The 23,997-nt window shown below is 36.3% G+C and overlaps 1 protein-coding gene across 1 annotated transcript in view; it reads right to left on the bottom strand.

Annotated features, from left to right (window-relative positions):
• Nucleotides 1-23,997, bottom strand: part of BMP5 (bone morphogenetic protein 5) — a 117,060-nt gene that overhangs the window by 4,392 nt on the left and 88,671 nt on the right. The window contains exons 4-6 of the mRNA XM_037056354.1: nt 14,332-14,526; nt 2,265-2,341; nt 933-1,043 (exon numbers count right to left, since the gene is read on the bottom strand). Of these exons, the coding sequence (XP_036912249.1) occupies nt 933-1,043; nt 2,265-2,341; nt 14,332-14,526 (383 nt within the window). The remainder of the gene's footprint in view (nt 1-932; nt 1,044-2,264; nt 2,342-14,331; nt 14,527-23,997) is intronic.

Genomic DNA, 23,997 nt, shown 5'->3' with positions numbered 1-23,997 from the left:
GCCTCATCCACAAAGACAGATTTTCCCCCCAATAGCTACTGTTCTCTTCCTGCCGTCTACCAAAGAACCCCATTTCCATCATTATATCTGGAGTCTAAAATAATTTGTTCCTTTCCTTCTCTACTAATTACAATTTTTTCATATTAATCAAAACATTAACTTGGAGTTTTACCACATACTCTATTGCACCTTCCAGGAGTGTCTCACTTAGTGCTCCAGAGGTTGTCCCTTGGCCCCATCAGTAAGTCACACACCATAAGCCTCTCAAGAGATTTCATGAGCTCACTAAATACAGTACAACTGTTTAGAGACCATGAAATCAACAATTCATTATCTTTTCATAAAAATAAGCCTAGGTTACTGCAGATTAAATCACTACTGAATTCCTGAGTCCAGGTGGGGGAAAAAAGGAAGATTAATTTCCACCTTAAAGATTATACACAAAAAAGTATCAAGATATAGAAATGTGCCTTCTACTTATATTTTACATTAAGAATTTTCATAATGCCACAGTGTTTTGTGGATTATCCTTAAATAATTAGAGTAAAAAACCCCAGATGAAATTCACTACAGCTATTATTCAATGTTTTTGCAATGATTATGAATGAGTTGCTAGCTTAGGAACAGTCACTGGGAACCTGTGTGGTTAGTCATGCTACACAGTAACGAAATCGGGCAGAATGACAACATCATGTGATTAACCCAACTTTCCTAACTGAGTCCTTTCCCAATCTGGAATCAAGATCATTCTTTAAACCAACCTGAATTTTCTCACTATACCCATAACATGTTATTTTGGATCTAAAAAGTGCCAAAGGAGTTTGTGAAGAGCAAAGAATGCATTGATAACTACAAATGGATGCTTTCCTTGAAAATAACTTTACGTGAGTCTCATTTTAAACCAGCTTCTATCCTACAAAAACAAAGCATACCAGAGTTTGAACTATGGCATGGTTGGTGGCATTCATGTGGGCATTGAGTGGAAAAGAGCATTCTCCATCACAGTAAAATGCAGCATAGCCCTCTGGTGCTATAATCCAGTCCTAAAATACACAAGAAGAAGAAAAAAATAGTATCATAAAAAATAGTCCTTAAAACTCCTCAAATATATACACATTTTGATTGGTTTCTTTCTCTTCTTGGTCCAATGGAGAGTCTAAAAGGATAGCCTCCTCTAAGCCCTTGATTGATTTCTACATTGTTGTTTACCCAAAAAGAAATAAATATTTTCACAAGAAAATGTCCTCTGTAATTTCTCCCAAGAGATTGCTATGGACAATATTCATAGTATGTATAAACCCATGAATTCATGAATAAAACCATAATTATGAAATAGCATTCTAAATATTCTTTAAACAGGAAATGATGAACTCTGGAAAATTCAAGTGAACCAGAAAAAAAAAGTATAAACTTGAAATAATTCTCATTACTTCTTACTAACTCATTCCTGGTTTCAGAAGCTTATCAGCCTCCTAAAGCTTGAATATTTGTTCCTTGTACTGTTTTTCTTTTCATCTGTGAATTAATTTTATAGTCTCTTTAGAAGAAATGAACTGGAAAAAATTCCTCAGAATTGTACATTAAAAATTTTAGGAAGCTAAAAAATTTGGCATATGTAATAATTGCCCTATTTTTTTTCCAGGGAGGTAAAACTTGGCTCAAATATCAAATTTGAAAATGTTTCCATTGTAATATTACTTCTCAATAAAATAGGCCATATTCTAAAAATCATTGCCCTAGGACAATATAATCTAAAAACTTCAATTTAAGTTATGATTAGAAAGACTGTTTTGGAGTCTTTCATTTAGTGTTCCAAAGGTTTTCACCCTGTTTGTGAAGCTAATCCTATGTTTATGAAGCAAATGTAAAAGAGGGCTAAAAGTTTTAAGTTCGGAAAAAAAAGTCTGATTTTATCAGTCTGATTTTTTTTTATGACAGAGACAGTATAATTGAGAATTCTATTTTTTAGACTGAAAGTTTGGGAAATTGGTGGCAGAAAAAATTGCTTGAGGTAATCTAAAAAAACTAGTTTTTGAATTTCAAGTTTGGAATATTTAGACAACAGTATATTTTTCATTTTCTAAATATTATAAATATCATTTGTTCTTCAGCAGTTTTTCTTTTTACTGTAAAAAGTAATAATCGTGTTCCAACAGTGAAAGATTAATGGATAGATAAAAATGATGTAGATAACCCATATATTGAGCAGTCAGGAATTATCATACAGCAGAGTAGAAGCACCAGAATTATTGGATGATTCTTACCTGCCATCCGAGATCCCGGAAACTCACGTAGAGTTCATGCTTTTTACAGGCTTGTTTTTGTTCACTTGTATTATAATCTGAAGATAAAAATCAGATTTTAAACAAATAGCAGTTTATTGGGTATACTAATCATATTTCTTTTGTAAAGTCACTATTTAAAAAGAAGCTGTATTTAAAGTTGTAAAATAATGAGCCTGAGTCTTAAAGCTAGAACAACTTACTAAACACGTGAACTTCAGGTAGGTCATCTGTCCTGAGTTTCTTGTGTAAAATGTGAACAATACCATGTACCTCTTGGGGTTCTAAGAAGGGTTTGTTAGACGTCCCTCTATGTATGGTGTGCAGCCTAATGCCTGCCAGTTATCGGACACCAGCTGCTCAGTGAATGCTCATTCATTAATTCGTGCATACCATAGTGGCACTTGATATATTTACATATATTAAATATTTATACAGTATACTTTAACATCATCCCTGAGGAAGACATGGGGAAAGCACCACTTGGGATCATACAGAGTTGATTTTATTTTAATAAATATTTTAGCCCTGGCTGGTGTAGCTCAGTGGATTGAGCGCGGGCCTGCGAACCACACGATTGCGGTTCGATTCCCAGTCAGGGCACGTGCCTGGGTTGCAGGCCAGTTCCCAGCAGGAGACACATGAGAGGCAACCATACATTGATATTTCTCTCCCTCTCTCCTTCCCCTCCCCTTTAAAGATAAATAAATAAAAAAATTAAAAATATATATATTAAACTCAGGACACCCAAAGTTGACCTTTAGGTTGTCCTCCCCAAACCTGTGCCACCTCTTCATTCTTGACTGACAGCAGTGAAGAAGGGAGAGGTGTAAAAATTTTTTTATAAAACCAAATATTTGAACTAAAAAAAATACTCCTTTTTTCTCTCCCACAAATAATCTTTCGGGAAATCCTACACATTTCACCTTCAAATACATCTAAAATCCACCAATTCCCACCACCTTGATGACAAGTACTTGAGTAAGCCACCATCCTTTCTCACCTGAATTATTGCAATATCCTCATTAATATTTTCCCCTGCTTCTGCCCTGGCTCGCCTACAACAAAGCGGCCAAGTAGACCATTTAATAAGTCAACTGAATGATATCACTCCCTAGCAAAAAGTCCCATGGTGGTTCCTCATAACCATGAGAATGAAATATACTCACAGTGGCTTATAAGACTTTGTGACTTGGCTCCATTACTTCTCTGACTCATTTCCTTCTCTCTTTCACTCCACTCTGGCCATGACACCTCCTTGCTGTTTCACACACATTAGCCTTCCCTCATCGTCACGCTCACTGTCCTTTCTGAAATGCTCTACCTTTGCATATCTATATAGTTCATACTTACAACTTGTTCAGTTCTTCACTTAAGCATCATCTTGTCAATGAGGTCTCCACTGACTTCCATAAACCACCTAGACATTCCTGATCTCACTCCCTCTGCTCTAAATTCTTTCCATTTCACTTATCCTCTTTAACATGCTATGTCATTTACTCATTTATTATGTACTTTGGTTCTTGTCTATTTCATCCTACTAGACTGTCAACTCCACAAGGGCAAAAAGTCCTCATTTGGTTCTGTTCAGTTCACTGGTGAGTCTTGTGTCAGGAACAGTACCTGGCACACAGGAAGTACTCAATAAATATTTGGGGCATTAATGAATTAATTAGAGTGTTCCACAAATAATTTGAAGCAAAAAATACATTATTTCCATTACATGTTTTGGATTATAACCTTAAAAACCCATAACTTTTTATAATTATTTAATATATTTAAGGTTACATGCATGGAGAGCCCTAATCTTGCTCTTGGAATATTCAAGCAACAGAGAACTTTCCAGAAAATCTTTCTATACTGCCTTTTTTCCCCATTTTCCCCTTTATTTTTATTGTTGACACTGTAACAGATGTCCCCATTTTCTCTCCCTTTGGCCCCTCCTCCCACCCCCAGCTCCTCCTCTCTGGCCATCACCGTTCTGTTGTCTGTGTGCACGGGTTTTTTACATTGTTCACGCTTTGTATCAGCAGTATTTTAGAAGCTTACCCATTTTGACTATTTCCAATATGAAATGTGAAATAGGGAAGCATTTAGGGTAAAGGAGCCAGCAAAATAATCTATCTTCAGAGATGACAGCTAAGTTTTCCTCCTAGAAGTCAATGCTATATTTACTCTAACAGTCATCTCTGGAAAATCAATGCAGCTGTTTACTATGCAGAGCAGTCTGTGACAAGATACTTCCTTTCAGTTTAATTATCCTCAGCCTCTAAAGAAAGTGTAGGCACATTGCAGATCCCAGGAACCTGTCTTAGTGGGCTCTGTCATCTGCCTGTCACAGTTACTTCAACTTATTATTCATTTAATGTTAGTCTATAAAAGAAGGCAATGATTAATTTTTGAGCCTAGAGACACCTTGCCTTCTAGTTGATAGGTATTCCTACTGTACAATTACCTTCATTAAACAAATTAAATATATTGATAATGATGGAAGATGGAGGAAAGAGAATTGATTTGAAACTCGGCACTCTTATTCTTTGGATGAACCTCTCCCTTAATCAGAATAGCACGTTAACTTTCTTTAGGCAATGGACAAGCATATTATAACACTATGTACAATAAAATGAAATGAGTAAGTTCCCTATATTATTTTTAGAGAAAAATCAGTCATAGTATTAGCTTGATTGTATAAATTTATTGATCTTTAGGATAAAAGAAAATCAGCTGTGCATTAGACGATGGGTCAGCAAACATTGTCTTTAAAAAGATAGTCAATACTTTAAGCAATGGGATTCCTTCCCTTGCAACAGCTTAACATTGCTGCTACAACATGAAAGTTGCACACATAGTCAATATGTAAATACATGGATATGGCTATATTCCAATAAATCTTCACTTATAGACACTAAAATTTGAATTTTATATGAATTCTAGATGAAAAAAGTATTATTCTTCTTTTGAGTCTTTTTTCAAATATCTAAAATACAAAAAATATTCTTAGCAATTGGACTGTTCAAAAACAGGCAATGGGCTGAATTTGGCTCTCAGGCCTTATTTTGCCAACTCTTATGTTAGACAATAAGGAAAATATTTATTCTTTAATCCTTATATTAATTAAAAACATTGAATATGAATAAAGACATTGTAGCCAATAACACACACAAGTATATGTGAAAAACCATAAGCTATGCATGTGGTTATTTGAATTCCTTGTTGATAAAAAAAAAAGAAAGTAAAACTTAAATGTCAAAATATATCTGTTCCATCTATGCAGCTTTTCATGCCGGCTAAGTGATGTATATAATGTAACATCGCATAAAGGTAACGAGCAATGAAATTTATAACAGAACCTGGTTCCAAGAGTCTGATTTCATAGAGCGTTAGGACCATATGCTTGTTCTGTCAGAAATAAAAATTAATGGATACTGAGTGAAGTAAAGGTTGTACCCAAACCAGCAAAGTCTGCTGCTAGGTTTACTATAAATGGCTGGCTGAATAAACTGTGGGAGGAAGGGAGGGAAATGAGATTTATATCTTTAAAAAATATTGATTGGCAACCCTTCAGATATTAAAATAAAATGGACAAAATGCTACTGTTGATGAACCAGCCCGCAAATGAAGAGTTGTGCCAAAAATTATAAAAACGTGCTGGTGCCACAGCCAACACTAGAAACACTTGCTAACATTCCTCAACCACAATGCGGCTATCATAAATACATCATTTCTCTGTTTGTCTCTTTATGGTAATAATATTGAGAAGCCAGTGCCAAAACATTGGAAGCACTGTTAAATACTTCATGGTAATTTCTTTACAGTTAGTTTCTGAAATGAATACCTACAGCATCAGGATTTTAATTAATTCAAATTTTTTCTTAGCTTGATTTTTTAAATGTTTTGTTCTAGAAAAACTCGTCACAAAAAATCAAAATAAAATACACAGAGATTAAAAGTGGATAAAAAAATCCTGAGATCTACACAAAGCTTCAATGGTCTGTCTACTCATACCTGAAAAAAAACAACCAAATACATAAACAGAGGCTAGTGTGGTTATGAAAGGTATAAAAGAAAATCAAGTCCAAAAAAACTCTACGTATCAATATGGGTTTCTTTTTTTTTAATCTGGCATTAACTTATCTAACAGATGAAATATAGATAAATATGTTCAAAAAACAGAAAAATATCCAAAATAGAATTTAACATTTAAGCCCAACAACAGCCTAAGCCAAATATGAGATATTGTGTTTCAAAGTAAGAGACAAGATATTTGCATTCCAATGCTCAGTTTCCAAAAGGAGCAGGACATAAAGGAAGTCAATACCTACAGCATCAGGATTTTCATTAATTTATAGAAAGTGGAAATGACAAATGAATGAAGATACAAGAAGAAGTAAAGCAGCAGAAACAGCACATTTTGATTTGGCCTTGAGGACAGAGAAATTCATGATAAACCCCAAACAATACCAATACCCCCACCAAGATGAGGGATCTCAAAATCCAGTGAACTCCTCACTTGACTGTATGCACAACCCAGTAGGGATTAGTGTTACTTGTTTGTGAAGGAATAACTGTGTTTTTCTCTGTATGAATGTGTGGTGCAGAACAGACACCACAAAATAATAACCCTCTGCTATGTTTGCTTAACTCTGCTTAGCAAAGCATCTCTGTGGGTGATTCAGCCTTCTCACCTTAGTGCTCACTGACACAAAAACCTGTCCATGAACCCGAGTTTCAGACTGCCTTCCAGACACCTCTAAACACAGGTTTCCCAGATGCCCCCCACTCATGATTTTTACTTCTGACTTCACTCCTTCAATGTTGACTATTTTGATTAACAGGATCACTAATAATCTAGAGGCCCAAGACAGAAAATTCAGTTACGTTTTTTGGTTTTCTTTCTTTCTCCCTTATATCCTTCATTAAATTGGTCCACAAAACCTCCCTAAACTGACCCATTTGTTAGACTAGTTAACCTGTTGGAAGCCCTTTACACACTTGGTTATCTCATACTTCTTCAACACCCTTGTCTGGTAACTTAATGTCAGGTAATACTTTATCTCTTCTCTCCTGCATCTCAGTCAGTCACTGGTCTCTTTCCCAGAATTGCTCTTTCTACTTGTTTTATACTTGAATTGCTGATGTTCCCACTGAAGGCTCTACCCTTGATTTTTTCTTCTTTCTTTATCTTCTATGGCACTGTCAAGTCCCATGCTTCATCTAACAATTTGAGCTCATACCTACATCTGTTTCTGCACCTTCCATTTATTCTGAAAACCACCATCTCCAGAGACCCATTTGTGCCCAGCCCCAATTGGCTTCATTCCACATGTTTTGGTTTCCACTTTCACTCTCTCCAGTCTGTAATCTTTATTGCTTGGGGTGTTGGACTAGGCTCCAAATCATATTTGGGATTTCACTTTCCTCTCCTGGAATTCCATCCTTCACTCCGATGCCAAATTTAACTTTTAAAAATGTGTATCTTGCTATGACTCTCCTTTTTTAATTGCTTTTATGAGAACAACATAGCTCCTTATCATCACTTACCTACTTTTCATAACTTGCTTTCTTCATAATTTTCTCAGTGATATCACACTCCTCTCACATAGGAATAATCACATAACCAGCCACCTGACACTGGTATTTGGCTCTCTAACTGTGCACATCAGTCTGAAATGGCTTCATCCACTGCTACATTTCTGGAAAATGTCTCTTCTCATGTAAGTGTCTCATGTGAAGTCTTCTGGGCTATACCAGGGGGGACACTTAAATAGGTTCTCTAAACTTATATGCTTCACACTACCTTATACTTACTTTGATAGAATTGATTTCTTAATGATTACAAATATACATGTCTTTTCCACTGTATGTGACAGTACGTTTTAAGAAGAAAGGTTCTTATGCTATCCATCTTCCTTTTAAAATATTTTATTCATTTATTCTTAGAGAGAGGGGAAAGGAGGGAGAGAGGGAAAGAAACATCAGTGTGTGGTTGCCTCTCACATGCCCCCAACAGGGTTCCTAGCCCCCAATAGAAGCATGTGCTCTGACTGGGGATGGAACTAGTGACCTTTTGGTTTGTAGGCTGACACTCAGTCCACTGAGCCACACCAGCTGGGGCTATCTACCGTTTATTAACATATAGTTTATACTGGGCTTGTCACCATAAGGTATGCTTACTTAATATTGAATGAATATTATTATATAATAAATCATGTAGTTATATTTTTTCATGGTGACACTTTTAGGCAGAAATGTGATAACAGAAGAAATATATTAATGTCTATTGATAATTTTTTAAATGTTATATAACTAACTGCTCAGATAGATTGGCCAAATAAGGTTAAAGATTCTAAAATCTCTCTTGCTTCTGAATTCTTAAAGGCCAAAAAATCCTATTAAAGGACAAGGGAAGGATGCTTATTAGAGAGGGAGGGAAAGAAGGAATGTCTAGTTTTCTCTAAATTAAGGATCAGAGTTCTTGAGCATTTTAGCATCAATATTCATCAGAAATATTGGCCTGTAAATCTCTTTTTTTGTTGTATCTTTACCTGGTTTTGGAATTAGGATAATCCTGGCCTCATAAAAAGAACTTGGAAGTCTTCCCTCTTCCTGAATTTTTTGGAATAGCTTAAGAAAGATGGGCATTAGTTCTTCTTTGAATGTTGGGTAAAATTTACTTGTGAAGTCACCCTACCTTTTGTGACAGCATGGATAGAACTGGAGACTATTATGCTTAGTGAAATAAGCCAGTCAGTGAAAGACAAATACCATATGATCTCACTTATAACTGGAATCTATTGAACAAAATAAACTAATGAAAGAAGTATAACCAAAGACATGGAAACATGGAACAGACTGATACCTGTAGGAGGGGAGAAAGAAGAGGGTGAATGGTGGAAGGGAGGGGAAGGCACTAGTCAATTAGTCAAAGAACATGTATGAATGACTTATGGACATGGGCAATGAAGAAAGGACTGACTGTGGAGAAGAGAGGTAGTCTGGGTGGGTGCGGAAAAGGGGAAAGAGAAAGAAACTGAGACAACTGTAATAGAATAAAAAACTAAAAAATAAAACATAAAAAATAAAGAAAGTTTAAAAAAGAATCTGAGTTCTTTTTTTTAGTTTATTTTTTTAGATTTTTATTTATTTTTAGAGAGAAAGGAAGGGAAAGAGAAAGAGAGGGAGAGAAACATCAATGTGTGGTTGACTCTCATGCACTCCCTAACTAGGGACCTGGCCTTCAACCCAGACTTGTGCCCCGACTGGGAATCAAACTGGTGACCCTTTGGTTCACAGGTCCACGCTCAATCCACTGAGCTACATCAGTGAGGGTGGAATCTGAGTTCTTTATGTACCAGTTCTGAAAAATGAAACCATATGTAACAATGATAATGGCTAACACTTTAATCAGCATGTATCGTACCATGGTTCTCAGTTCTTTGTACCTATTCACTCATCTAATCATCCAAACTCACACAGTCTTACCCTATGAGTCAGGTACTATTAACATTCTCACTTTCTCAATGAAGAATCAGAGGCAAAGAGGTGACATATCCTGTCCAGGATTATACAACTAATAAGTAGTGGACCCAAGATTAAATGATGCAATCATATGTACATGATAGATAAATACAGATAGATTGGTAGGTAGACAGAATAAGTTAGACACACCTTGTGCACCAAAATAATAGTTGTTTTAGGAGGGATTTCCAAAATTTTACATGGCTCAGGGTATAGATGTAAGCATTTAGTATAAATTACTGTAAGAATCATGTGGATCAGAAATATTATTATGTTGTGCAGCCTTGCAGGATTTTCATCGCAACACTGATTTTGAGAGCCCTGATTTACAATCAAAAATCTTTTAAGAGAGGTATGATTAAATAAACTCTGACATAAGCACTATTGAATATTTTGCATCAGAGTTCACCAAGAGTGAGATCACCAATTTGAAAGGTGGTGGAGATCTTTTGTTTAAAAAATAGAAAAAAAATCAAGTGTATATGGCATTCTGAACAAGGCAAAACCACAATGAAAAGACTGGTGCTTGCTGGAATGAGGGATAAATAGACAGAGGGCAGAGTATTCTTTAGTCAGTGAAAACACTCCCTATGACAGTATAGCAATGGATATATGTCATTATACACTGTCCAGACTTACCAAATGTACAACACTGGGAATGAACCCTAAGGAAAACTACAGACTTCGGGGATTATGATGTGTCAATGGGGTCTACCCTTGGTAACAAATGTGCCACTCTGGTGCGTGATGTTGACAATGGGGAAGGCTATGCATGAGTAGGGACAAGGAGCACATAGGAAATCTGTGACTTCTCTCAATTCTGGTATAAACCTAAAACTGCTCTTAAAAGTCTTTAAAAATACATAATTTTTATCAATTGTGTAGTTAAAAACCCATAGCAGTCTATTCTCCTAATGGAACTATGTATGGAAGAGAAGGTTTGGAAATACATGTACCCAGTTGATATCTATATCAGGGTGACCTATCTCAAATGGATTAAGTGATCATGGAAAACTTGAGCCTTATTTATGACTTATTTTTCAATAATAAAATTTTATATTAATTATATGCTATAAAACATTCTAAACAATTCCAATTGTTCTTTCTGATTTTGATTAATATTTTTGTCCAAGAGCCATTACTTTACATTTTATCTATTGGATAAGAGATAGTGCCTATTGCAGTTGAGAATAAATGCCAAATTTTAATTTTAGTGACTTTTGAAAGGCTTGTGCTAAGGAATTACCATGTTTTCAAGCCGGGCCACCAAAGGCTCTGTTTGCCTTCACAGTTCTCTAGTTTGGAGCGTGCAATAAGTAGTTCTGCATTCACTGCATTTCCAAGCAGTTCTGCAGTGAACCCGGACTTGCCATTGGCCCTTTTAGTTTTTCTTAACGCTCTATCCTTGTTAGCAACAATATAGGACAGCACCTCTCTCTCAGTAGGTTCTTTCGAATTTTATCATCCCAATGCCTTTGTTTCTTACAGAGTGGCTAACCTAAAATTTACCTATAGCTTCCACTTCCCCCCACACCCAAATTCAAATACATGTCCATTGCTGCCTCATCATGAAAAAGGCTTTTCCTCCCATAACACATCTGCTTAATCTTCTTGCCAAAACACTGAGAGGAACAAAGAAGGCCAGTTTCTGTACAAAAGCTGGGAGCTATTGTTCAGTGTATACTCGCCTAAAAGAAGAGGTTAGTTTTGTCCATTTACTCAACACATTAACTTGAATAATAAGTATTTTGGGGCTTTCTGTTTTATGCTAGACATGGTTCTAGGCTGTCCCATAGGAGTACAAAAGAATAATGAGGTATTGAGCAGTTGGAAGGCAAGAATCTTTAAAATAGGAAAGAAATGGGGCAAAGACAGAAAGAATAACCTGGGTTTTAATTCCCCTGCAGTAATTTAGAGTTTCAGTATTTGATTATTTGATTTTCAAAAAAAAAATTCGATCAAGCAAACTTCTACTAAAACTCAGTTCTCCCGCTTTTCTTAGCCTTGGAGTCTTTACACAGTATTTTATTGTAAAAGCCCAGTACTATTACAGCATTTATTATTTATATTTGGATAATTTTAAAATTTTGCTGGCATTTCAAGTCTCCTAAGTATCAAATTTTGTGTTTATATTAGCATTCCCTTTCCTTAAAGCCCTGTCTTTTAGGCCAAATTCTAGGAGACTTTTTCCCCATCTGCTTGATTACTACCTATTGAAAGGTTAAGTCTCAAAGACACAAACCAGCTACTTTCTTCCTTTTTATTATCAAAATATGAACTCGCTCCAAAACCATCTACCACATATTTCACAGAAATGCTTGCCAATGACAAATTTTTTAAAAAGAAAATATTGGCCTATATTAGAATAATTTTGTACTCTAAATGGTGTTAGGAAACTGGTGAAAAGTTACGTGATTTCTGCTCCATGTGTTTTATTCATCTCTGGTTATAGAAGTACATTTGTTACTTGTGGTCAGAGAGAGAAGATAAATAGAGCTCACCAACAGGGAAAAAGACTTTGATGATTTCGGTCTCCACAACGCCTCTGCCGGAGTCCTTCTGGGCTCTGATACTAAGTATGCAACTCATGCTTTTCCCTTTATAATTTCCTCAAAAAATATTTACTATTCTATTCAAGGTTTAACAAACCTTTTCCTTAATGCAGTCTGCTACAGTAAATTAAAAACATTTCAACCAATTTCAGACCATTCTACATGAAAAGAAAAATATACAACTTTGACAAGCTAGTGTTTATAAGGAAGGAGAAGTCTTAGAAAGTTATTTTTCTCCATCTTTCATATTAACCAAGTACAATTTTTGCCAAATTAAATATAAAGATCTTATGAAGATCTTCATAAGATAGTTTTGTAATAAGGCACTACTATCATACTTTATTTTCAAGTGAAAAAGATGGCCAAACTTATCTGTTGGAAAATTATTTTAATATATCGCTCTATAATTCAGTATAATGTATTTCTGTACAGAAATCTTCCATCTGCTTCTGTTGTTAAAGATACCCAATTGATTTATTTCTAACATGATTCTCCTGGTGCCCATACTTTGGGAAGTTTCCAATGAATACCACTTAGTGTTTTTGTTGAGAGTCCCAGATTTAAAAAACAAACAAACAACTTGTGGGTTCTTATATGAGTTATCAATTTCAAATGACTCAAGAGAAAAAAAATAAAGATTTCAGGGATCATGGCAAACACTGTCTGGATGTGTCTTTTTGAAAGAGTAAAGCATTCTAATTTGCTGAAAAAAACGTGTGCAGGGATTATGTCTGTTTTATTCACCAGCTCATCTATTGTGCTTCACATGTGGGGACCATTAACATAGAAGAACACACATTTTACAAACGAACCAGCATGTTGAACTAAGTGAGATGTTCCAGGGTAAGTTTTCCCCTTCAAATAGACTTATTTTTTATAGATAAAGATAATTTCTTGGAATAAAATAGCCATCATTTTTATCAAAAAACAGCTTAGGAAAATCTGTCTGTAGCCTGGACTAAACAAGGCACTTACTGGCCTAAANAAACGTGTGCAGGGATTATGTCTGTTTTATTCACCAGCTCATCTATTGTGCTTCACATGTGGGGACCATTAACATAGAAGAACACACATTATACAAGCGAACCAGCATGTTGAACTAAGTGAGATGTTCCAGGGTAAGTTTTCCCCTTCAAATAGACTTATTTTTTATAGATAAAGATAATTTCTTGGAATAAAATAGCCATCATTTTTATCAAAAAACAGCTTAGGAAAATCTGTCTGTAGCCTGGACTAAACAAGGCACTTACTGGCCTAAATAATATGATGAAATCATTTCATATTTTGGCAGTTAGACATGGTTAGATCAACTGTACTTTTATCTCCTTTCTACCAATTAATGGATTGAATTGCGAACTCACTGGGGTCAGTTCTGCATTTGTTATACTTTATTGTTAGATTTTATGTGTGTGTGTGCCTACACACACTTAAAGCAGATTATCTAGATAATAGCCCTCCAAACAATTCACAAAAATATAAACATTCTCTTCATTTCTGCTTCTAATGTCAGAAAAATGTAAGCTGCCTATTCACATGTAGTAAGTACGAAAGAAATATTTTTTTTAGTTTTTTTAAATTTATTTAATTATTTTTTAAGTACAGAAAGAAATATTTTTACATTGAATTTACCTGGTTACCTATCCATACTTGAGAGGCTCCAGGGAAGTCAGCTCAGCAGGCTGTGCAATTCGGCTTTGGCTAGACCTTGTTGATGTAGCCATTTCATAATTTTATTACTGCCAGCTTGATTTTAATTTGAACTGAATCTTTCAACATATGAAGGCAAGCCATACTTATTTTAAAATGAATTACTGAGTGATTCACTGATGAAACATTCTGGGGATGCTAGAACCATTGCTGCATGATTTAATAAACCAAATAAAGGTCTATCCAAAGGGTAAATTTATTGTGGCTACTTGATTTGCAACATGTGACCCCATAACTCTCTGTGTATGACTTCTCCTCCAGCTTTAACTCACCTCCAACACTGGACATTCTGGAGGAGTCCTGATGAGAGCTGGATTTACTGCGGTTTTGGTTTTTTCGTTTGTTGGCTGCTCTCACCGATCGAAGAAGTACCTCACTTGCCTTGAAGAAAGCCACCATGAATGGCTGCTTTGACTGAGGCCCATGTCTCCCCACAAGACCAGCAGATTTAACATTGATACTGCGTCCTAGAACAGAAATACAGGCACTTGGTTTATTAGAAAAAAAGATAATGTTTACCTGATATGAATGAATTCTGAGGGTACTTTGCGAAAAAAGTTTTAAAACATTATCAGAATGTTTTCTTTGCAGGCCAGATAGTCCTATAAACATTTGGAGTTTACTATTACAGACAATTATCCACGCTTGGATTTTCATTTTGTATCATTCTTCCACCACAGAACACCCTGGGGCTGCGTCCAGTAAGAGATATTCTCAGACCTGGAAGCCGGCAATACTATCCGAGGGAAGGCCTGACTACCATCAGCCTGGAAATGTCCACTTTAAGTAACAATTTCAAAACATTAGCTATGGGCTCCTCTGCATTAAACTCCCTTTAATTTTCCTATAAGTGATAAAAGCTGAATGGCTGGTTGGATGTTTCTACTTTCTCCAGCTTCTTTCAAGCCTTTCAAGCATTAATTAGTGCTGATGGCCTCCCCCCATCACCTCTGGCTTGTGCCCAGCAGACTTCGCAAAGCTGTGTTCTACTTCAACCTCCCCAAAGGTCATTTCAGAAGCCCCTGCTGGGGATGGAGCCTTGTTTTAAGTGCCAGTGTTTTCTCAATGTGAAATAATTTGAAGTAAACACGAACATTTCAGAATTTCCCCTTCAGAGTTTTGACACAACTGAATATTTACTGAAAGGATTTCAGAAGAAGCAAACCAAGGCTGGAGACTTTCAGAAAGGAGAAAAAAAACCAGGTGGGCTTGTAGACTGACCTTCATCTCTCAACCAGTCTGCACGCCAGACCTTTCTGAGCCAACTGGTGTGGCTGGGAATCAGAGAAGAAGGGCCTGTGCAGGAGTGAGTTAGCAGGCAGGCTGGCTTAGAGACTAGAAGTAGATCTTAATAAAGAACCTCTCCCAGTGGGCTAGTAGTGATATTTATAATGAGGCAAAATGTTTTGGAGCACTTGTCATGTGTGTGCTGGACATTTTACTGATTTACATTTAGTTATTTGATTCTATAAATAGGAGTCCCATATTACTATTTCCCCCTATTACAACTCACTCTTGTTGTCCTCTCTAATCACCAAATATATATATATACATATATATAATATAACTATATAATGTATATTAGTACTATAATATATATGAAGAAAAGCATTAGCTGATACCTAGTTCTATTTAAATCACCCAAAGAGAATGAACTCTGTAATATTAAGTTGTAAATTTAGTCGAAAATTACACAAAATTCATGCGAATTTTCTACTCGACATACAGAAATTAGCAATCTTTGAGGAGTGATATATAACGTGGTTTAGAATATGTGCATGATTGACTCTGTTTCACCCCATGGGGGATGTGCACATTTTCTTAAAATATTTATTCAGTAAAGACTGTGGAGCAAACTCAGTCCATTATAAGGTCCGACCTACCTTAGAAGAAAGAAAAGGAAAACAAGTCCCCGAAATTGCATCAATGACATTTTAGCAAGTAAACGCTCACTCTTAACAAAATTTATCTTGGCAGCATAAACACTTTTGTGTATACTTGTATTGTGCAGAGACCTTCTGCCGTCAGAAAATGAGACCGTGTCATATGAGGCTGTGCAGCTGCTGGGACGGACACAGAGGTCCTTTAAATGTGGAGGTATTGATTAAAAAAAAAAAGTGTTCACCAATCCAGGCAGCATCAGGGTCCTCAACAAGCATTCTACAACATATTGGCAAAACCTGTTTGGTTCCTACAAGTATCAAAATGGCATTCCACCTCACAAATGCCACTACACACAGTCTTACTGAAGAAAGAACTTACAAATAATCAAAGCAGTAAACCTTAAACAAATAAGCATATAGGTTTCTCTTTTAAATGCAAACTTACAGTGGCTTTATGCCAGAGTCTATATTTCTTAGAAAAACTCTATCACTGGCATAAATGAAAGAGGCAGTTTGATTTGTGGTCAGAGCAGTTTCCATTCTACTTCCACTGTAACAAATGTATTAATTCAGCTCAGACTTCCTCCTTCTGGCAGCCCTTTTGCTGTAAAAAGAGAAATTAGAAGTTCCAGCCAAATACCATACCTTGAACTGACCCACTTCAATACATAAACACTTTTACAACATGTTTATTCAGGTGTAGCACTTGAAATTGGTTTAAGATGTTTCCAGTGACAGAGAGCTCAGCAAAAGAAAAAAAAAAAAGAACTGAGAAACTTAACTGTTATGGAATAGAATAACTGGCAATCTGTTCTTCAAATTTCTGATTTCTTTCCCTGTCTTGGAGTACAACATAAAAAGTATTTGTTGAGCTTTTATTTTGATTTTTTAATGAAGTGTTAATTTAACAGAAACTAAATTTTTACTTGTATACATTGATGACTGCAGAAATCATTTTTAATATATGATCTTTCTAATACCGAAATAGGTTGCTGCAAGATGTTCGCAAATGGAATGCAGTAAAATCGGTTTTCCATTCATTACAACACACACAGACTCTTTTATAGTTAAATAAGCACTTAACACAAAGTTCCAAGTTTCCTTTGGTTTTCTAGAGGGTTTCTTTTCTTATTCTACAGACTTTCAAAATTTTAATTTTTATCTGTAGAGGTGTAATACTGCTCTAAAGATTTATGTTCTGAAAACTGTAAAGACCTGTGTATGTTACAAATAGGAGTTTCGCGGGCTTTACAAAGGTGGATATTGTGTGTGAAGCAAAGTACCCTTCACACCAATGTGAACTCCCTTTAAAATAACTTTTGATATTATTAAGTTTCCTCTTGGTTTCCTTTTTACTCCAGCAATGAGGTGACTATTAAGATTCCATAAGTTAATGCTTGCTCAGTTACTCTTGGTCTTGAGCTACACCATAGCTGAACTATTTGACCTGCCCCTTCAGACACAATATACCTACACTGATCATGCAGACTAAACCTTCTAAATGGCTGAACAGTTGCTTTTGTTAGAAGTGCTAATGGGAACACAGACTCTATCACATGTATTGAAAATAGTGAATGTTTTATAGAATGTAGGTGAACATGCTGAATTTTATTATTAAATGTACAGCATGTTTCAGATACTGCAAACACATAAGTAAAGAAGACTACGTTAAACATTCTGATCTAGGAAATCTATATGGAGGTACGTATCACCATGGATTTACTTCTACAAACTGATCCTTATTTATGGTTTCTAGTTTAAAATATATAGAATGATAATAAGTAATATATAAAGATTAAACATTGAATATACAGTGAAAATAAAAATGAGATGAAATAGGAAAAGCATATTAAATTAAAAGGGTAGTAAGAACACCAGCTTGATCCCAAGCTTACTCACCTTAGGATTCAGGCCTATCTAGGCATAGCCAGAACACTGGTGGGCATAATTCAGTAGGCAAATATTTGAATGAGGATTAAGTAACCTCATGGGAAAGTCATCCTAAGGAAAAGGTGAATCCTTAATTCACTGATTCAGAACAAGGTCCCAGTGAGTATAAGTAAGCAGTGGTTTTATGTCCTGTGCAGCTTCAGTAAGTTTGCATGACTAACTCCTAAAAAAAAAAATACTAAGAGAATTCAAGAAAACCTGATAGAACTGCGTTTACTGAAAGTCCCCGTAAAACTGGGAAGGCAAGACATCACTACTTTGGAGCGTGGTTAACAATATGACACAAGCAGTGACACACAGGTTCTCCCTGTGTCAGAGGAGCGGCATGCCAGCATCTCCACATGGGCAGAGGACGACCGAATGTGGGTCCAAGTTTATCTTCAGCCCTGTAGTCAGCGTTGGCATGAGCTTCAGAGAGTGGCAGCAGTTCAAAGGTGAGCAGAAGGTTGGGGCTTTTAAGGTGTACCAACAACTGCACCAAAGTGAAAGACAGCGCCAGCGATGGCACGAAGTGGCTGTTTGACCAAGAAGACCCTTCTCTTGCATAATATCCATGACTTCATGTCATACACTAGGCAGATGAAAGGGAGGTGATCTGTTCAAGGTGCAGGGCGATATAACAAGATCAGGAGAAGAATTTGCTTGCTGGGAGTTGTTCAAGTTTAAATACACTCGGGGTCTTCTGCACAGGCAGGAGGAGGGAGGAGATAGGAAAGGTTCTTTGAAGAATACTCCAGAAGTCCAGTGATTTCGCTGATGGCAGCTAGACCCAAAGAAACATTGTCTGTGCCCAGCCAATTATTCCGGGTTTGTGTATCACAGAATTTTTGGATTATAAAATGAGAGGGGTAATGAGAACAAAAATGAAATTCCAAAGTTTGGCATTGGCAACAGTGTTTGTCTTTTGCATTTATACAAAGAATACTCATTCAATCTTTGCATGCAAAAAACTTTTAGAACTATTCATACCTCAGCCATCTTATTTTCTCTCAGAATGATCATACAAGTACCAAGAGAAGAGAAACAACTTGAACAGCAAATATTTGGTCTTATAATTTCTCAGTTTTATTAACTACAGAGTGAATAAAGATGGGGCTAGGATGATATCTTCTAAAAAAGAAACAATTACTGTCTTCACACAGCAATCAAGAGGGAGGTATGTGATGCTGAGGCTCATACCCACTAAATTCTGTCGTAACTGAAGCTGGGGATTCAACACTGCAAATCTGCTACTCTGACCCTTACGCGTTTGTTGAAGCACCAGGGTCAGGGAATTGTATTCACATCTGCCTAAGGACATGCCATTTCACATTTAACGTCACAGAGAAGGTAAGCTGGCCAACCAAAGGTCCATCCCAAACTCACTGGTTTTGTATTTCAGACCATTCTTTTTTGGAACATGTGACTTTCAAAATGTTTATTTCTTTAAAAACAAGGTTATTAAAGGAGACTCTGACATAAAACAGCTCTTTAGAGACATGTTGATGTTACAAGGGTAAATGGTTCCAAATAGGAGCATTTAGTTTCCCTCCAGAATATACAGTTTGGAAAACATTCATTTGAGGCTTTATCAGAGTCTAAACGTTCATATCGCTCTACAACGTTAAGCATAAATTCCAGTTTGTTTTTTTCTCCTATAAACCCACAGTAATTGACTGCTTAACCCAAAACACCTGTGATAGAACTTGTGTACGAATTATATTTCCTTCATTTCAAAAGAGACTCTTGCAGCATCCTTTATGAATGATTTCACAGAAAACAAATCAATGCATTGTTTCTCATTCACATAGTCTCCTGGTTTCTGCTTATTTTCAATCTGTGATTAAATTTGATTCTGGTGCTATTAAATTATTGTTTCTAAACTCTAAATGTTACTGAAATTTTAACCCTTTTAAAAACAAATGATTTAAAATGTGCAGAATTCTCTACCAAGCATGCAGACTAAATCATTTAAAATCAGATACTAAGGAATGTAGAGAAGATACAATTTTGTTTACTTAAATTCCATATATACTTTAACTCAGTGTAACCTTAAATTCAGCATAGTGCAATCTAGCTCTGAATTTCAACTCTGCTATAATTTGATGAAAAATTTGCACAGTTTCTAGTTTTATAGTAAAAGCATAGACTTGTCACCAGCTATAAGTGTATGGTTTGAAATATCATGAGCAGAATTTTACATTTATGCTCAGAACTTTGTTTTATGATGGTTTACATTGCCTTATAAATGCAAAAACGAAGGAAGTCTCAACTATTAAACTATTTCAGTGATGCTGGAAACTCACAGTTAAGTGATATATGGAAATATTTTTAAATTAAATTTATTGGGGTGCCAGAGTACAAGGTAGTAAGATTTTTGACTGATTCTTTATTGTAATTCTGGGGTTCTAACAAACCAATCTCTCCATGAACTGCCTGTGCTACAGCTTCTCATTCTCTTCTTTATGGTGATATTTAAAAGAGTAAATTAAAAATAGCTCCTTTATTTTATATTAAATAGTATATATTTACAATTCTATTGTCAGTATTAAAAAGAATCAAAGACAAAAGAGGGAACCAATGCAATAGTATATGTGAACAGGGATAAGATTCTGTGGCTGGTGTTAAAGGAGAAAAGACACAGCGGAGCTATGCAGTTCACAGAGGGCAACCAGGAACTGAATCCTGATGCACTGACATGAAATGGGAGTTGAGGGTAGCCTGCAGATAAGAAATGGGGTTATAATTCCTGGTGAAATGACAGTAGGAGGAATCCATTTTCGTCTATGATTGGGGCGTGTGAGGTAGACAAGTTCAAAGGAAGAAGATACTGTTTTAAAAGTTCAAATTCCTTCTAAAAATTTTGCAGACTGGACTATAAAACCCTACAGTTTGAAAACATGGTAGGGATTAGAAAAGTGGATAGTTGGTCAGAAACATCTGGGCATGCTGGCTAAAGGCGTGGCCGGTGAGGGAAAAAGACCAACAGTTGACAAAAAAGCTCATGGGACTCCAGAAGGAAGGGCCCGAGGAAGGAAAGGCTGAGAACCATAAAGGAGCAGGGCCAGAGGTGCGTGCCTAGTTGTGGAACCTGTCCAGTGCACTCAGATGCTTTATGCACTGAGAGTGGGACTGAGATGAGGGAAAATAATTAGTCTCTCTTCATGGAACTTCATTTTGAAATGAGTACACCTGTACTGTAACTTGGTCCATATTTTCAGATAGTAGACTATGAATCTCAAACTAAGAATTTCAATTTACCTTCACATAAGCATTACTTATTTTCTTCCTTTTTTTTATCCTCAACCAAGGAGATGCTCACTGATTTTAGAGGGAGGAAGGGAGAGAGAGAATGAGAAAAACATCAATGTGGGAGAGAAACATCAATCAGTTGCCTCTCGTACTCTCCAACCAGGGACCAAACCCACAACCTAGGCATGTTCCCTGAACAGGATCAAAACTGAGACTTTCTGGATTATGGTACGAAGCTCCAACCAACAGAGCCACACCAACCAGAGAAGCATTTACTTTTTAATAGCTCTTCTCTTCATACGGGGTGGGACAAAAGTAGGTTTACAGTTGTGAGTATGCAAAACATAGAATAAGCATAGTTTATTCTTTTTTAAATATTTTATTTATTTATCTTTAGAGGGGAAGGGAAGGAGAGAGGGAGAGAAATATCGTGTGTCCCCTGCTGGGAACTGGCAGGGAACTGGCCTGCAACCCAGGCATGTGCCCTGACTGGGAATGGAACCACGATCCTCTGGTTCGCAGGCCTGTGCTCAATCCACGGAGCTACACCAGCCAGGTAGAGTTTATTCTTGTATTATTGTCCATAGGAACAACTGTAAACCTCCTTTTGCCCCTCCATATAAAGTGGCCTTCCCCTGAGGCCCTACAAGCTTTACGGATTGCACCTGTCACATGACCCAAAAGACTGGTCAGTGCTTGATTTTACAGCCCACATTTATTTTAAGAAAGTAGAAATATTCTTTTCAGAAGACCATGGGAAAAGTAAATTTTTTTTATTTTCCCCCATTATGTGACTTTTTAAAATAAAAAGTGCACACACTTCTTTTCTTTAAAATCATAGATTTAAATAAATATAATGATGAAGATTTTCAGCAGAAATCAACAAATAGGGCCTCTAAAAACTATCTTATATGTTAATATACCAATAAAAAAGATTTTAGACTTCAAACTCATGTTAATTTGTTTCACAGCAGTGAAATTAATTTTATTGTCTGTATTTTATCTATAATGGTAGAAGTGGTCTTCGAAATGAATTTAACACAGTTGCTTGGGAAATGTATTCATGTCTAAAGAAAACTTCATTTTTACAAGCTTATATAATATATAATGCAAAAGATGTTTTTTTATGTTTATTTATCTTTAGAAGGGAAGAGAAAGAGAGAAGGAGAGAAATATCAATGTATGGTTGCCTCTGGTGAGTTCCCTGCTGCAAACTGGCCTGCAACCCAGTCATGTGCCCCTACTGGGAATTGAACCACAATCGTGTAGTTCGCAGACCTGCGCACAATCCACTGAGGTACACCAGCCAGGGCAAAAGATGTTTTATCATACAGAAAAGCATGGTTGATTAAATGCTTGACCTTCCCTTTCATTTGACATATGAATCTATGAAATGGCCACAAGGTATTATTCTTCTAGAATCTTTACAATAGGCTAGTACTACCAGAATGGAAAAGAAATATATTATTTTAACACCTAATAAAGAAAAAGAGTGAAAAGAATAAAGGTATTTTCCCAAGTTTGCAATAAAGAACTGATACTGAGATGTATAATACCTATGCCATGATAAGGATCTACTTTTGCTAAAAAAAAAATTGAGTTAAGATATTTGGGACTTAATTATTTTTTATACATATGAAGATTGGACCACAAAACCTTCTTCTGAGTGATGAGAAACAGAACTTTTCTTCAACTTCTCATGTCCTTGGCTATGGCAAGAATGTAAACTGGCCCACCCCACATAAGGACCAGCCCCAAGATGAGATCTCACACCACCTCAATTCCATGGTGGCCCCCAGAACAAAAGCATCCTTCTGAGCTATCCACAGGCAAAACAATAGTTAGATTTCTAGAGAGTTCACCTTTGGGGTGTACTGGGGTCATCAGCATCATCTGATCTCATAACACAACTAGAACTTTCATATATCTATCAGTCAAAATACTTAAAGAGAAATCATTTGATTATAGCTGGTACCCAAAAGTAATAATAAGCATGCCTTTCAAAGGATGGGAGAAACTGGGAATTGAGAAGGTTAGCTAACTCAATACTTCTGAAGTTAAGAGAGAAGCAGCAGCTGCCATCTATTGAAGTTAGGTATATTGATTTACATACATTATCATATTTACTCACAAAACAATGGCTATGTTTCAAATGAATAAAAGCTCAGGAAGGGTTAGATGTTTACCTTAACCCTGTCAACCCTACAGTACTATGTTATTCCTTTCACTACACAGTGTTTCCCTTTGTTAGGGATTGTCCAGAGTGGATGCTTTCACCTTAGGTCTCTGCTTTTTACCTTAGACCTCTACTTAGGTCTCTGCTTTTTACCTTAAGGCTGGAGGAAAACCCTCCCTCTCATAGGTCTCTCGGTGACCCACACACTGTGTCTGTCAAGAATAGCGTTATAGCTGTTTGTTGTGGTAAGTTCAAAATCAGACACTCCTTGCCGGCCTTGAAAGGGCTATCATAAACAAAGAAACAAACAACAAGTGCTGGAGAGGTTGTGGGGAAAAGGGGACTCTAGTTCACTGTTGGTGGGATTGCAGACTGGTACAACCACTATGGAAAACAGTATGGAATTTTCTAAGAAAACTAAAAATGAACGTACCTTTTGACCCAGCAATNGGTATATTGATTTACATACATTATCATATTTACTCACAAAACAATGGTTATGTTTCAAATGAATAAAAGGTCAGGAAGGGTTAGATGTTTAACTTAACCCTGTCAACCCTACAGTACTATATTATTCCTTTCACTACACAGTGTTTCCCTTTGTTAGGGATTGTCCAGAGTGGATGCTTTCACCTTACTTAGGTCTCTGCTTTTTACCTTAAGGTTGGAGGAAAACCCTCCCTCTCATAGGTCTCTCA

Source organism: Sturnira hondurensis, unplaced genomic scaffold (genome assembly GCF_014824575.4).
Source record: "Sturnira hondurensis isolate 20B ecotype Veracruz unplaced genomic scaffold, ASM1482457v3 Scaffold0008908, whole genome shotgun sequence".
In the NCBI taxonomy this organism is placed as follows: Eukaryota; Metazoa; Chordata; class Mammalia; order Chiroptera; family Phyllostomidae; genus Sturnira; species Sturnira hondurensis.
This window is presented reverse-complemented; position numbering and strand designations above follow the sequence as displayed.